This window comes from Tachypleus tridentatus, chromosome 3, assembly GCF_004210375.1.
Source record: "Tachypleus tridentatus isolate NWPU-2018 chromosome 3, ASM421037v1, whole genome shotgun sequence".
Lineage (NCBI taxonomy): Eukaryota > Metazoa > Arthropoda > Merostomata > Xiphosura > Limulidae > Tachypleus > Tachypleus tridentatus.
Window position 1 is genome coordinate 102,229,258 of NC_134827.1, and position 17,610 is coordinate 102,246,867.

At 31.7% G+C, this 17,610-nt stretch overlaps 1 protein-coding gene across 3 annotated transcripts in view; it reads left to right on the forward strand.

Moving 5' to 3' along the window:
- The window catches only part of LOC143247631 (uncharacterized), a 43,799-nt gene extending 27,249 nt beyond the window's left edge, over positions 1-16,550 (forward strand). For all 3 annotated transcript variants that reach the window (XM_076495990.1, XM_076495989.1, XM_076495991.1), the window contains exons 9-15: positions 4,027-4,215; positions 5,911-6,021; positions 8,093-8,191; positions 8,769-8,936; positions 9,676-9,730; positions 13,524-13,668; positions 16,387-16,550. In XM_076495990.1, the coding sequence (XP_076352105.1) occupies positions 4,027-4,177 (151 nt within the window). In that variant the 3' untranslated portion in view covers positions 4,178-4,215; positions 5,911-6,021; positions 8,093-8,191; ... (2 more) ...; positions 13,524-13,668; positions 16,387-16,550. The remainder of the gene's footprint in view (positions 1-4,026; positions 4,216-5,910; positions 6,022-8,092; positions 8,192-8,768; positions 8,937-9,675; positions 9,731-13,523; positions 13,669-16,386) is intronic.
- Positions 16,551-17,610: the final 1,060 nt, after the last annotated feature.

Below are 17,610 nucleotides of genomic sequence, written 5' to 3' on the forward strand. Positions count from 1 at the left end.
TGTAAGCTCTGATAATTCTTAATGTACGATCTAGATGAATAACACGTGTGTGTTGGTCTTAACAAAAATGTTATCAGACTTAAAACACATTGACTCGGAGTTTTAGAAGAGAAGGATTTGAAAAGTGTTGTTAACTGGGGAAAAGTTTTTTGTTTTTTTTTTTCAGTTGAGAAGTTTTTAATATTATTCAGTATGTAAATCTAGTTTTCTGTAACCAGACAAACAACTGCTTCTCCATTTTTATGTCTTGAACAATTTTATTTATGTTAATATATGTATAAAAAAGGTCCAAGTTCAGATCAGACCATGTATATAAATGTAATTATTTTGTGGGTATAAGTATTTCTTATTCAAGCTAGCTCTGTATTTTGCAAGCTAATAATTAGCTAATAGTGTCATTGGATTAAAATAACACCAAAAAACCCCTTACTACAGCCATGAATATATGAATAAAAATAACTAGTTTTTTTTCAACAGAATGTTATCATGAAGTGACATTAACAATAGAAAAACATTTGATAAGCCTTATTAATAAAATCAAACAATCTTACAATCAACACATAATGAGGCATATATTATATCTGTTTTATTATTAATTTCCAAACATTCCTAATCTTATCAAATTAATTTTACAATATATTCTACATATTTGAATAAATTGCCCAGCATGGCCAGGTGGTTAGGGCTCTTGACTCACAACCCCGTCCAAAACCAACTGGCCCGTTTCTCTTTAACATCTACTTCTATCCAGTTTTTCTGAATACTGGGCTGGAACAAGCTTGCTGACACGACAGCTAAGTCCATCAGCTCTGGCACTATCACCGCTGTGCCTGTTCCACACATGGACTATGGTCCTGTATTCAAGGCTCAGCTCTGTGCCAGCTGTGCCAACAAACTTTTCCAAATAACAAACTATATTGGACTTTGACCATCTTGCTTCTGTAAGGATCAGAAAGAGGAAGTTGTTCTAACTAGACTAAACATTGGTCACAGTTTTTCAACTCATTGTTTTCTTTTATCTGGAACTGATGCACCATTGTGTAGTCTGTGTAACATTCGGGTCACAATAAGCCACATTTTACTTTCTTGCCATCGTTATTACTCTCAGTGACGGCACCATTTTAAACATGTTCTGTCCCAAGGTTTATCTATAATGTTAGTCAGTGTTATTGGTGATGGTGACTCTGTCCACCTTGGAGATGTTTTTAGTTTTCCAAAGCCCATTAATCTTTTTAATACCATTTAAGTTTTTTAATTTATACATTACACCTTTTTAATGTGGCTCCCTTTTAAAAATCACAGTTCATCTAGTTCAATTCGAAATTAGAAAATGGCTGTAACATCAAATAAGCCAAAACCAGGACTGGAAAGGCCAACTTCAGGTGACTAATACTGCTGTTTGAACAACCTGTTAGTCATCCTGGCAAGTTATTATTAAAATTTTGCTACAAGTCTTTTAAAACTTTTATTACTTTACCTTTTGAAAATGGCCATAATGTCAAATAACTTGGAACCAGGACTGGAAAGGCCAACTTCAGGTGACTAACTACTTACCTGTTAGTCTTCCTGGTGAGTTATGATTATTACAGTTATGATACAGAAAGTCCTTTATAACTTGTATTACTCTAGTTTTTATCTTAATGCTGTACATTAGATGTAAACATTGGTTTTATGGGATTTATATTTTATTTTAAACTTTGTTTTGTTTTACCTTAATTTTCTTTTATGAATTTTACTGAATTTACTTTAATTTTAACTTTTAACTGGAGGTTTGGCACAGATAGCCTAGCTGGTTTGTGCCATAAAACACTAAATCAACCAACCAACCAATCAAGTTTCCAACATGCCAAACATACTCATTTTTTCATCTGTGGGGGCATTATTATGTAATGGTCAAACCCATTATTTATTGGTAAAAGAGTAGCCCAATAGGTGACAGTGGGTGGTGATGACTAACCCTTCCCTCTAGTCTTACACTGCTAATACAAATGTTAAAATTTTAAACAAATTAATTTACCAAACATGAAAAATTCTTTCATTTATTTGATCTCACTAAGATAATTTTTGTGAGAAAATGTAGACTCAACTTTCTGTCAACTGGTAATTTCTGAACTCCATGTACATTATCTTTGTTACTAACTGGTATTAATCAATGTGTATCTTTTAAGAAACGTTACTTGTAGTTCATATAACCTTTAGCTGCAGCACGTAATTGTCAAGTTAAAGCATAAAACACTGGTAGAAATCACTTTATGTTATAATTTGTGGGTTTTATAAAATCTTTCTAAGATTGAGTGTTAAGAGTCCAGAAGTTTAGCTAATCCTCCAGGCTGTTGTGGTTTTTTTATTATTCCACAACTGACCATAGGATTTGTTACACACACATACATATGTACATATATAAGTGTAGCATGTGGTGCAACGACTTATTGTTTGTTCTGAAATTATGTTAGTTTTATAAAACGTAATGACTACAATTCCGAGATGACAAGTACTCAAGTGAAAAGCAACCCTTCAACAAATCATACTCTTAACATACAACTTAAAACGAAAATTAAAAGTAAAAATGGTTCACATAGAAAATATATTTTATTATATCTACCAAACAATGTCTATAATGATTAACGAACTAAAAACTCAAATCTCAGACACTTACAAGATGGAATATCAAACAAGAACGTCCAATTGTTTTTGATTTGCTGAAACATCAACATATTTTGCTAACCTACCAAGGTAGCCCCACCCACTACTCCATTATTTTGAAATTTCTTGTCTACTCGTGTCTAGTAAAGTAAGTGTTTATAACTGATATAAAGATCGCATTCCAAGGTACATAAGTCAAACAATCATTTGTAATCTTGTAGAGGAAGTTAACATTTATCTAAACTACAAATATATTTTCTATAGATACTCATCTGCTGTCACAAAAAGCCTTCTCAACTTCTGCTGTTCTCTATTAGTACAAATATATGTTTGCCACTATCTTCACTACTCCCACTTATTACTGCATAACAACATGAAAATGACCATGCAGCAACCCTCCATCAATAGGAGTGTGACACTACCCTTTCATTACTAGTGTTCTTCTAATCATGTATTGTTAATCACTTCAACGCTGGTCATAACTAACCAAAGCAAATCACATAAGAAATGAAGAGGACAGGAGGGAAATATAAGTGTTAGTAAGTATATAATGGTTATACATCTTCAGTTTAGGAAAATGTTAACTTCCGATACAGCATCTTAGATCCTCTCACAAAAACTAGAATCCCATAAGAAATTGGTGGAGGACCAATAAAAAAAATGATCCCCCTTTTCCTCCAAGCAAAAACATTAGATGTGATAAAAAATTAAACACAACACACCAGTAGGAAAACGTACTACTACTGAGCCATATATACTCTTCACCCTGTGGTTTCTTTGGGAGTAGTATTGAGTGATGTGGGTTGCTACTCACTGTTTCATTACTTCAGAAGATTGATGTTATGGTGTTTTAAATTTATTATAAGATTATCTGAAAATTTAGTGAAGGTCAGTACATTCCAGGTCGAATACTTTACATTGTAACTTTAGTGTGGCATTAATTTGTGGGTTTCAACAGATTATGATGCCTACGGTGTTTTATGACAAGACGTGGTGTATAGCCAACAAAAAGTGTGGCTGTTATTCCCTAAAATGTTCTTTTTAATTGTTCTAACTGAACATATAGATATATTTTTAATTTGATTTCGGTGCATCTCTCATGCATTTAATATCAGTAGGTTACAACAGAGTTGAGATAAAGGCTTATGGTATATGTAAAAAAATATTCGTATATAGATGGCAGCACTATATACGAATAATTTTTTTTGTGAGTAATGGCAAGTACCTATCAGGCTTACATTTGAAGTTTAGATAGTTTCGGTGTTTTATGAAAAAACATATATGGGGGGGGGGGATTTGTATGGTTGTTAATCCTTCAGATGTTCTTCCTAAATGTACTACCGAAACATGTAGATATACTTTGATATTAAATGTTCCCTCTAGGAAGGATACCTGCTTGAACGTTCATGTTTGGGATACTCAGGGTTCAGATGACATTCTGATAAACTCAGTCCTAGTTGAAGAAGGGCTTGCTGAAACAGATATTTCTCCAATATCAGTAGAAGATAATGAAAAAAGTCGTGCCAGAAGTTGATTCAGAAAAGTCAGATATTCAAACTCCACCATCATCTGGTTAGTGACAGCATTATCTGATTTTTAATGTGTAAAAAATTTATTTTTAGCTTAACGTTACAGCAGTAGAATGTTATTTTACATGTTTTTCTGGTGGAACGTTATTATGTTATACCATCACCATCTTGAACAAACCCTAATTTATGTAATCTTGTACATTATTACTTCTAACTGTAACAGTATATTCAGCACTGCAAAAAACCTCTGTGTAATATATGTTATATGAATAATAATTATTAGTAACTTCTTAACATAAGTTGACATTTTAATTAACATCAAAGTAACTAAAACAAACAGGTATAGCATGGCACTCTGTTTAGTTTTGAGTCTTGGGTTTGATCATGTCACTAACTACACTGTGGTTGCTCTTTCAGCTGTGAGGGTGTTTCAATGTTATGGTCAATGCCACTTAGTTAAGAGTAGTTTAAGACTTGGCAGTGGATGGTGTTGACTAGCTGCCTTTATTTACTGCTTCAAAATTTGAGATGACTAGTGCAAATATCCTTCGAGTAGTTTCAGATGAAATATTTAAAAAAAGGTTTAAAAATTAGTGAAAAAAATGAATTTAAATTAATTAATCAGATATGTTCGTTTTTGCTATAGTATTATGGTTTGATATACTAGTCATTCAATGGATAAAGACAGTTATGGAGTTGGGGAGGTCTAGCTCTTGGTGCTTAAAAATGTAGTCTAGTTGTGGTGATAATACATGTAATTTTTTTAATAATCGTTAATACAGGGTGTTTGGAAAGTCACTGTACAGTTTTGTAATCATGTGTCTTTTCAGTCTATTTCGAGCCAGCAACTGATAGCGGTGTTTAGAAACAAAATAAGAAGGATCCAGGCCTGTATTGATTCCAACGGGGGTCACTTTCAACATTGTTTATAATTGTCATTCATATTTACTTCCTGTATTCTATATTGAAACACATCTTAATAAATGTACAAGTGCACAGTGACTTTCCGAACACCCTGTATTATGTTAGTATACCTTATAACTTGAGAAACCAATTAACACAGTCTCAACTCTTGTCTATTTTTCTTTCTCTGGAAAAGGATGGTCCTTTTGTGAGACCCCTTCTTCATGTTCTTGTCCATTAGAGATGAAATTAAGATGAATAATTATCATAAAATAATGTCTGCTAAAATACAATTGGAGAACATCAAATTGGTGATTGTGAGTTGCATCCAATAACACCTTGCATAACTCAGCTGATGCAAGAGAGTTATGTTACCCTGAAATACTAACACCTTCAGTTCATTAGTGGAAATTAATATTTCTAAAAGTAATTATTACACACAAATTATTCAACAAAAATATTATAATGAAACCAATACCATATGACCAAAATATTGTTAATGATAAAATATAAACTGTAGTTTCCAGAACCACAAATACTTTTGTCCATTTTTCTTATTTAAAATATACTTATTTATCAAGTAATTGGGAGGACATGCAGGATTATGATAGTATGTTTAATGGAAATGAATTGAATTATTCCAACATATTTTTAACAAACTAATTTCCTTTGTACAATGTCTTAAAGGGACAAATACATTCTTAAGAATATATAAGACCAAGTAAGTGGTGGTGTTTGTTTTATTACTTTGGTAGACTGAACAGAATTATTTTTTTTATTCCTTGATTATTTGAAATTTGTATTCATGTACCACAATTTTTGGGTCATCTAATAGAAATCCACTCTGACATGAACAATTGGGACCCCATGGTTGAAGATTACCTCAGTGCACGAAACAGTTATGCTGTTGATATAGATGATCCAGGGGTAGCAGTAACAGGATACAGTAAGATTTTGTTGTTTTCATTTGTTACTTACCTCCATATTTTTTTGTGTTTGTTCTCTCATTTCTAATAACCTTGCTTTATTTCTGTGCATGCAGAAAGATTGTATTTGATTGGGCTTAAATTTGAGAAGTTTGTACAAAGAGCTGTGTTTAGTTTATAATCTGCTTTAGTTTGTCCAGAAGACCCTACCTAAAGATCAACATTGGAGGAAAAAAAAACAGAGAACTTAGAATCATTATTACCTCTGTCACTGAAATGGACAGAAGTTATTTTCTCACCCCTATTTGTTTGTCTCAAAACTGGCTAAATGGATTTAGAAGGTGTACATTGGACTGTGACTAAACTCAGAAGTGCTTAGTTTTTGGAGGATGAAAACTGAACGTCAAGGTTACAGCAAGTTTGCAAAAATCCAAAACAGCGACTACCTGTTAACATAGGTACCAATTTTAACACTAGTTTTACTCTATAAGCTATAAAAATGATGGGATTTTGATGAAACGTGGCAGATATTGTTCCTCGTTGTCTTACCAAAAGTGTCCCAAGACCATAAAGATGGAGATACTGACACATTTTTTTACACTTTGAGAACCAAAAATGACAACTACCATATTATTAAAGTATGTGCTCTGCTGAGTTACCATCTAGATGTCTATATTTTTGCCAAGGTTTATGTTTATATAATACAATATTATATAAGGCTTAGTAAAACCTTGAGGCCAATCAACATATTTGTTTCTTCTTTGATAAAAATTTACAAGATTGATAAGATATGAAGTTGCTAGACTTTAATATGAGTGTTTCCTTAAAATTGAAGCTCTGTATGTGCTCATAAATGTTAAGAACTTGCATGTGAAGATAAAGAAGGATATATATAATACTTTAACCATACTCTACCTGTCGAGGGTACAGAAGGAATAGTCTGTGTTTTACCCATGTGCAGTTTCTGAAACTTGCATTAAAAATAATGTAGAAAAAACATCTTGTAATTAAAGTTTAATTTGTCCACCAGTCCTGCATAAGTGTATGTTACGACAAATGGAATGCAAGAAACATTACTGAAATGGTTAAGGAATGGTATTGCTGAAGACTACGCAGAACTTAAAATCATTTTATAAAATTGAATTACCATGGAATTTTTTTTTTTCATGTGCAACAAAGAATCTTAGTACAAGTGTTGAATCAACAGAAACAAGTGGACCTTTTTTGTTTCGGAGAACTAAACATACAAGTCCATCATCGGAGTTGAACAGTACGAATTGAATGGACAATCATACTTTTTTGTAGTTAGATATACAATTACCATTTTAAGCATTGTATCTGTTGGAGCATCACTTACTTTTCCCACAGATGCTCAATCACATGGAATGTTTAAAAATATGTAAGGTGTTTCTTCTGATTTCTATGAAGTAGACCATCCATATATCAACTTGTGAAAATGAACTGTATCTTGAATGTCTTTGTACCTTTAATTTTTTTCCCATTTTCAATTATTGATTTCCCACAATATCAGAGGAATCTCTTGCAAAATCAAATGATGTCTTAACACAGCCAGTTACATTTTGTTGCACGTCCATATGAGCTAATTAGTGTTCAAAATATTCTGGTTACAATCTCATTCTATCATTGCAAAGTCATTCATGATGTATTTTGAAGGGTTAGGTGTACTTGGAAAATTAATATGTGTACTTTTGTTTTGTTTTTGTGAACTAGTAGGAAAACAAATGATTATCTTGCACTGTTACCAATCAGAATAGCATTAATATGCATATGAGATGCAACACACACCCACACACAAAAGATTTTTTGTCAAACTATCCAGTGGTTCAGTAGTAACACTGTAGGCTTATGACCTAAGAATTTGGGTTCAATATTCATTATGGGCAGAGCACAAATGAGAATCAAACCAAAACTTTCCCATCAAAACAGTTGCTTTCCAACGTGGTACAATAATGAAATTTTTAGTCAGTTTCACCTGACAAAACTGCCATATGTTAACTTTAGCAGAAACGTGTATGTTCAATGGTTTTATGCAACAAATTTATATGAAAACTATTTTTGGATGTGTTACAGAAGCTAAAGATGAGCAATATATCTGCAAGTATTTTAGTGTGAAGGGAAGATGCCCGCGAGGTGAAAACTGTCATTTTGAGCATGTCTACACTGGAGACGGTAAGTTGTTTGGAACTTAGTACAAGTTGTTTTGGTTTATACCAAGCGTTTTGTTTGGCTAACATTCCCAAAATGTGCTGAGAAATCTTGCTATAATGGTTATAGCATGTATGTCAGTATCTATGTATGTTACCAAAACTTGTTTGCTATCTACTGAATGGCTCCACAAACAAAAATCTGTAAAATGTTTACACTTTGGGTATTTAGGATTGAGAAAAAAAATTATAAAAATGGCTGTGGTATGTGTGACAACCATTTGTTTATTACATAACACAACTTTCACTAGGACTTTACATGAGAGTTTGATTACATATTTATTGGTATAATTTTATAATGTAGTACTGAGAAACTGGAGTTCCTAAAAAAAAAATTTTTTTCGATAAATGGTACATTTTTTAAAAACACTACAGTTTATACCAGAAAAGTTGTGAAATTTTTTAGCTCTTTACATTTAAATAATTTTGGTAGAATGAGCCATGTATGACTAAAGACCATAATATAAACACTTTTCTCGTTTACTTCTCAGAAAAGAAAAAAAAATGTGTATTTTTATTAAAAACCATGTTATCATTTTTAGATGGCACAACCAGAGATGTAGAAGAGGTTGCGAACAATTGTCCACGACTAAAACTACCAGCAGTTGGGAGTTACGTGGCCTTGAGTTTGTCTGCTGTCTTCAATCCAGGACACTTCTATGCTGTCTTTCCCTATGGACCAATTCCTTTTTTCAAAATTAATGAAAAAGGTATGTCAAAAAACAACAATGTATATTTGTAATATCTGATTAATTCAGCTGTTTGCTGTAGGAATAGGTTTTAATATACTGCTAATTATATTTGTATATAGGATATATGTGGCTTTGTTACAGTATTGCAATATCTTTGTTATAGCTGAATAATTCATTAGCTGTTTTTAAAACTTGTCATATTTTTCATCATAAGAATCATTTCATCCAGTGTCTGCTCATTGGTTGAATATAGTGAAAGTAATTATTTTGTCCAGTCATCAGTTATGTGTATTAAACACATCTCACATTTCTCCAGTGAAGTGTTTGGTATTTCGTGATGACGAGAAATCCACTTGAAGTAAAAATGTATCTCAGGACAGTTAGTATGGGTATTAAAACTTTTACTAATAAAGCAGAGAACATTTCAACCTTTTTAGGTCATCTTCAGGTTAACAAATATAAGAAGGTTGAAACATTTTTCTCTGCCTTATTAATAAAAGTGTTAATACCCATACCAGCCGTTCTGAGACACATGTTTGGTATTTGTTTCATCCAGTTTCTAAACACGACTTATTTATTTCAACAGAAAAGATCAGTGTTTTTTAATAAAGTGTTTTGTGTTGTTTAACTACAAGGAAACTCTTTACGTATTACTATCACTTCCTTCAAGTTGTGGGTTTCTTCAAAACTGGTTTAAAAACAGTCCTAAAATAACTTTTCATTCTTGTGTTTTGAGCTTATTTTTGTTGATATTTAGGTCCTACTACAGAAGAAGAAAAAGAAACCCTGGAAGCTCTGATAAAGGCTATGACGTAAGACTTAAATTTTTTGTGTTCTTTTGAAATTGGATGTAGCAGTGGATGTACACTTTTTTCAACAGATCTTATTTTCTTGTTTTATATTGAACATTGAGACATCTGTTGAAAACTACCCTTTGAAGGCACTGTGAAGAACTCGATACAGAATAGAGTGTATTGATTTATTGTGTTGATGGTCCTTACATTTTAATTCAGATTTTTTAAAGTAATCTTTCACTTTCTGCATACAGCTAGTTTTGCTTTAGGTTTAGTTTGGAGAACATTCTTCTTTTCTCTCCAAATGCTGTTGATATGTAAACATTTATTAAGTTGCCATTGGAATCTACAGGTCTTTCTCATGCAATCTTTAACTTTCTTGATACATGTAGGTAAAAGTTCACAGTTTTTCAGAGTTGTGTTAACTGGACATCAAAACACAATCTAATTTTAACATAATTTCGGTTCTTAATTTCATAAATATTTAATTAATTTCTCAGTCTTGTTTGTGTTACCTGACATTTGTTTACTGCAACTTGTCCATTTCCTGTTTGGTCTTCATCATTAACCGATGTTCTAAGTTTAATATGAATTACTCAGTATAATATAGATATTACTAAGGCAGTGTTTATGAATTACTCAGTATAATATAGATATTACTAAGGCAGTGTTTATGAATTACTCAGTATAATATAGATATTACTAAGGCAGTGTTTATGAATTACTCAGTATAATATAGATATTACTAAGGCAGTGTTTATGAATTACTCAGTATAATATAGATATTACTAAGGCAGTGTTTATGAATTACTCAGTATAATATAGATATTACTAAGGCAGTGTTTATGAATTACTCAGTATAATATAGATATTACTAAGGCAGTGTTTATGAATTACTCAGTATAATATCGATATTACTAAGGCAGTGTTTATGAATTACTCAGTATAATATAGATATTACTAAGGCAGTGTTTATGAATTACTCAGTATAATATAGATATTACTAAGGCAGTGTTTATGAATTACTCAGTATAATATAGATATTACTAAGGCAGTGTTTATGAATTACTCAGTATAATATAGATATTACTAAGGCAGTGTTTATGAATTACTCAGTATAATATCGATATTACTAAGGCAGTGTTTATGAATTACTCAGTATAATATAGATATTACTAAGGCAGTGTTTATGAATTACTCAGTATAATATAGATATTACTAAGGCAGTGTTTATGAATTACTCAGTATAATATAGATATTACTAAGGCAGTGTTTAATTTTTATAGCCTTCAATTTTCTTTACATAGCTATGAACCGGAAAGTCAAACCCACTTGCCATGCCCTCCCATCACATCTTTTATTTCTCAGATTTCTAATAATTCTCTCTAGTACATTATTTATAATCAGTGGAAAGACAAAGTTTTGATTTACTAAATGATATGTAGTGCTACCTTTTTCATAGTAACAGTTTGTGTCGTCTTTTTCTACGGTTTGAAAGTTGCTATTGCCAAGTTCAGACTGAGCAGCTAAAGGAAGTTTGAAAGTTGCTATTGCCAAGTTCAGACTGAGCAGCTAAAGGAAGTATTTTAAGGCACTTGTGCCTTAGATAAAAAGCCAGTTAGATTGTAATATTTTTATGACATTGCCATATTTTGTTTTTGTAAGTGCATATTTGAAATAGAACTCGTTTGATGAATAATTTATTTATCATTACAAGAAGAACTAACCCTTTCTGCGAGGTTGGAGACCTCAGTCGACTTGAAGGCTCAGCACGGCAGGTGACCTTCCTTTATTCCTGTTATTCTTATGTATTGAATTCAACATATATAGTATTGGGTACAATCACTAAACATTTCAGGGACTTTTGTTGAGTTATTGCTCAGATATCATAATACTGATACTGTAATTAGGTGAAGTATCAAACATATATATTGAGCGCCATGCCGAACATTAAAAGTTGTTATTCAGTGCTGAAAGGGTTAAGTTTCATCAGCAAGGCAATGTCAAAACTTGAGAAGCCAAACATAAGTACTAAGTTCATTCTTTCACATATGTTTTCATTTACTTTTGCAAAAGTAACTGCAATATAAACATGAGAAGCTTATTAGGTTACATAGTAAAACAGAGAAAACTTTATCGTGAGTGACACGTGCATTATGTTATTTAATAAAATGGTTCGAGCTACAAATTTGTTTGTATGGCTTACAGGTAGTATCATGAGATTATTAGTTTAGGCTTAGTTCTAAAACCCATAGTAAAGTTAAGTAAAAAAAGGTGTGAGTTGTGTAGGACAAATAACTACAATTTTCTCTTACAATCTGCAAACAAATAAAAATAAAGAGGGTGTAACTTACATTTATTTCTAATTTTTGTGATGATTATATCAGTAAAACAGGTAAAATATATACTACAGAAACTTCTGATGTTCATTTAGGAGGTTTTGGAAGTTATACAAATTAAATATGAAAACTGTAAGATGAAAAAATAATTTTTTATGTTAACTTAATAGATCACCTTGCACCGATACTATTCACTGTTCAATAAGAGATCTTTAGTATAAAAAAAACCTTCAATATAAGTTTTCTGGTGTACCCAGATATAATGAAGACGCACCTTCTTTCCACACGAAAAGTTATTGCACGTCTTGTGGTTGAAGTTTGGTCAAAGTGACATTATATCTACACATTGGAGAGAGTGAAACAAATAGAAAAACGTAATTCAACTTGTATTTCACTACCACTTGTAAAAACACAAAAAGGAAATGAGAAAAAAAATACAAAGTTTTCTATTAGAAAAATGAAATTGCTTTAATTTGTTAAATTCAATGAAATTATTTTCCTCAAAATATTCTAAAACGCAACATAATATATCTCGTTTACTGTTACATCTCATGTTCTCACCTTAAATGTTAAATTAATGTCAAATAGTGGGCCTGGCATGGTCCAGTAGTCAGAGCATTTGTTTTGCAATCAGCAGGTTACATTATTGAAACTTATTTCAGAACATGACTGGGGGGTTATTGTAATGTTATGGTCAGTTCCATATTTATTGGTAAGGAGGAGTAGCCCAAGTGTTCGTAGTGGATACTTGTTATTGGTTATAAAGTCTACTTTATTGTAGACTTAGTAGTTCTGAGATAAATCATGAAATATGAATGTTCTCACTGTTCTGACCCTAGAAATCTTGGGATCAAGAAATTTCAAACTAATTCTCTCGTCTTTATACATTTCAAAAGAAAACATTAGAAATCTTAGATTTTACCATTCAATGATTTGTAAAATATCAATACTATGTGTGAGGTTATTTATGACAGCTGTTACAAAATATTTTATTTGTTTAAAGGAAAAAATCAAAATATGTACTTTATATACAAATAGTTTCACAGAAATGCCCCAAATTGTAAGTTTTAATGCTAATAATAATTTCCTCTGACTTGCTGTCTTTATTGTCATCAAGTTGTATTTATTTTCATCATGCTTCAAACAATGTCACTTTTAGGTTTTCATATAATTAGCTGTTCTAAAATCATAGTAGTGCCCACGTTTATTTACTTTTGTCATTTTGTTTCTCTCTTAAGACTGTTAGTTAATTTAGTATGCATCACATAATGATTTGGTCTTCATGTGCTCTGGATTAGTTTTAAAACATATCTGGTAAACCTAGCTAGTCAAACGTTATGACCGGTAAACACGTACCAGAAAACTTATTCTGAGTAAACAAAGAGTTTATGATTTTTTAGATGCTGTTTACATCTCTCTCTCTTACTTCACATGATAGATAGATGAATTATTTTTACAAATTGTGTTTTTAGGGAATATTATTCCAGAAAAGTGTTTGTTCAAGACCCAAGTAGTTTGCCTTCTCCTGGACAAATAGTTTCTGCTCGAAGTGAAGTACATGGCCACTGGTATCGTGCTAGGGTACTCACCATAGAATCTGAAGGAAAAAATGTTGAGGTAAAAACGTCTGAATTGTTTTTAAAGTGTAAAATAAATATTGATCTATGCCAGAATCTGTCTGCATGATGGGGGTTAGAACCCCTGAAGTCTTGTAAATGATAACTGTACCTGTTATCCAGTACAGTGGGTCCCCATCATATGTTGTATTGTTTCATTATTATGGTATTCACCAGTTACTACCCACGTATCAAATAAAGTTACCTTGTTTCATTTCTAGAGCATTTTAGCATTGGCTAATTTTTTAGCATTTATCAGTATTTTTGGAAGAGTATCACCTTGTTTTATTACTAGAGTGATATAACATTGTTGAACAACTTTACCACGTACAGTTTTCATAAGTGTACTACCAGCATGTGTGTGAAACAGCTTTCCATTACTAGAGTATACCAGTGTTGTTGGACTAGCTTACGGCAGAGGTTCTAAACATGTTGTGTGAACATACAATTCTGCAGTAAAGTCATGTTACACTCTTTGAAAGTTATTCAAGGGTGGACTGAAAATTTTCAGGAGTGTGTCCCACATAATACATTTAAATTTTGTGTTGTTTAAGACATACATCCCACTTTACAGGACAAATAAAGGGGATTGCTAGTATAAAATTGAAAGGTGTTAACCCTATTATGACTGGTGAGTTCCTTTCAAGTGTCTAATATACACCTGCATCTCATGTAGCCAAGGTTAAGTAAACGTAATGATTAGCAATTATTCTTTTAACAACTATTTTGTTAAAAATATTCTACAAATGATGTTTTAACACCATGTGATATTATTTATTGTTAACTCACAAAGAAACTTTGAAAACAAATGTTCAAAATTACATTTCTGTGAGGATACTTTGCTTGTGATAAAAACATTTATAGGTTTCGTGAAACTTTTACCTGCTCCTCAAAAAATCATGGGTTGTATTGGCTGAGAAATGCATGATACCTTGAAAAAGTTTCATTTCTTGTTTGTGAATTTACTTCAGTATGGATGGTTTTATTACCACGGCTTTCTCTCTTCCCACTCTTTTATAATCTCGCAGCATGTTCTCTGAAAACATTACTAACGAAATTCAACTTTAACAAAAGCTACAGCTGATAGCTGTGAGTGAGTTGATAGAAGGGATTTTAGTCTTTGCCAACTTGAAATAAGTTAATAAGGCACATGTTTCAAAGTTTTTCAAGATATTGACTGCCAGAAGTCACTGAAGACATGAACTGATTTACTCTAACATAAAGTTTACAACACTCGGGAACAAACCAAAGATCTGGGAATTTGTGTGTCTAGTTTTCTTTTGATTGTTTTTTCATTTTAAATTATATCTGTTTAAAAGCTACAGGACTTTGAGACAAAACATCAGATAAACTTTGATTATGGTAAGTGACTGCAAAATATTCTGATTACTCAAATCCTTAATGCACACTGAAAATTATTATTTATTGAAAACAAAATATATTTATTATATATTTTATATTGACCTAGAGTGTTATTAAACACCAAGATACTTAGTTTGATAAAGGTGATGATAATACTGTTTTGGTTGTTTTTTTTATGATTCTGAAGTCAGAAATGGTGCAATAGAAAAACAAACTATTGTAACAAGTTTATTAACAAATATTAATAAAGTTGAAAGTGATTTATGTGTATAAAATAGAACTTTCTGATCATCAGTATAAAACAAATTAACATTTTAAGAATTAGAAAAAGAATTTTTTGATTTTTTTTTTTTCAGAAATTTCTAGGAACAAAATTTTGGAATAGGAAAACTAAATCTTACAAGATTTTGTTATAAGTTCATACAACTTATAACAGTTGTTATGTATTCTTTATGAATTTCCAGTTAACTTTTATTAACTCATTCACTGTCATGAATTCATATCTATGTATATATTCCTCTACAGCTATGTTCTGTGAGTTTCAAATACTTTGCCAACATCTGAAAAGGGTATTCCCATGTGGCATTTTGAGTCAAATTGATTTTGTACAACAATATCGGTAGGCTTATGTTATAATTGGAGAAATGGTAGGAGAAATTATAAACTCATATTTAATTTAACTAAACTGGGCGAGTTTTAGTTAAGAAACAAAGATCCTGGATGTAAAGTTTGTTTATGAGAGAACCACATGTAAGTATACATTAGAATGTTAGACAGTAGTCTCTTACTATACTTATGAATTGAGCAAGTAGCTTTTTCCCTCAAAATGTTTGGCCTGTAAATCAGTGCATATGAGATCCTGTTTTGTACAATTTAAATCTAATGCTTCGTACTTAATGGGAAATGTGGATTTACCCATTGTGAATTGTGCTGCTGTATGACTGGTCCTATTCTTTCAACGTAAGTAAAGCTGTAGATACCTTCTGTTTTACCAATGAAGGACAATGCTGTCATCTTCACATGTAACTTTACAGCAATACTCTCCACAGGCAGAGCAGTTATTACCTTTAGAGAATAACAAAGGCAGGTAGAATGAAGCAAGTTAATGGTTTTCTGGAAAGTACAAGAAAACTGCATAGGTTTAGAATAAAAGGTAAAAGTATCTATATTAAAATAAGAAGGTACAAAATGTATTGTTTGTTTGCGTATCTCTGTCATATCGAACTTTCTAATGATTACAAGTATCAAATTTCAGATAATAAACTGAAAATAAACTTTGAACTGGAGAGCTGTCTACAAACATGACACCAAAAGTATCAAAAGATACGTGATCCAGCAGTTGTTTCTTCTGTAACAGGTATTTTATCTAGACTTTGGTGACTGTGAATGGATCCCTATCAGCAATATTCATGACTTAGAACCCAGGTTTTTGTATTTACCTGTACAAGCTGTAGAGTGCTTCCAAGCAAACATAGAGCCAATAGGAAGAGAGAAAGGACTAAAGTGGTCTGATGCAGCTAAGTAGGTTTAACGTAGTTTTGGTTTAGTCATCATAATTTTTGTTTTTTATTAGTTTATTGCTTTTTTTCATTGGATTTTAAAATATATTTATTACCTGTTAATGTTTCACATAACTACAGTAAAAAATAAGTCCATTGATAAACAGTTTTCTTTTGATTTCATTAGTTTATGTTGTGCTCTTATTGGACAAATAAAGGGGAAAAAGAAAAGAGACAAAACTGGCTACTGTTCATACTTACTACATTCTTTATTGATTTCCCTTCTCTGTAACCATCTTTAGCTGGAACAGAAACTACTTTTCCATATTGTGTCAATTAAAATGACCAGAGAGACAACTTAAGTAAACGAATTAATTTAACACATTAAATTTTGGATTAAAACATCATAAAAAAAACTAGTTTTTATTTTCTTCCTTCCAGAAACCTCTAAATATTTGGCTTGTGTATTAGTTACATTTAGTCCACTACATTTCTTAATGCATAATTAAGTCCTACAACACGAAACTTTTAGATATTTGACATCCATATGCTACACTCATCAATATCCACATTTTGTTAATACATAATTAGAATTTGTCTAGTCAGACTCCAAGAAACCTTTAGATAGGATTTTAAAAAAACTAAGCCATCACAACTACCTTGGAACTGATCAAATCAAACAAACACCAATAGAATGTTTGCACAAAACTCCCAATGGTTTAACATTTTATGTGAATTTAATGGATTGTAACAATTTGAGAGGCAGTGATACATTCTCTAATATTGAAAAAACTGCTCTAAATGTTTTACTTGGATATCAGTTACTAATAGTAGGTTTCATTAATATATAATTAAAGTTATCAGGCCACAGGCTAGTAAGGACCACACTTACATTTTGTTCCACCTAGCTATGGCATTACCTGGCTGTGATCCTTTGAACAACCACAGTGGCTCTGCAAGTGTTATTTGTCTTGCTAGTAACTATCCATTCCCAGTGTTATGGTACCATGCTCCCGTTCACTTTTTGCTGTACTCTCAATGCTTTTAGAATCTAAAAATTGTGTTTTCAACCTGCGGTAAGT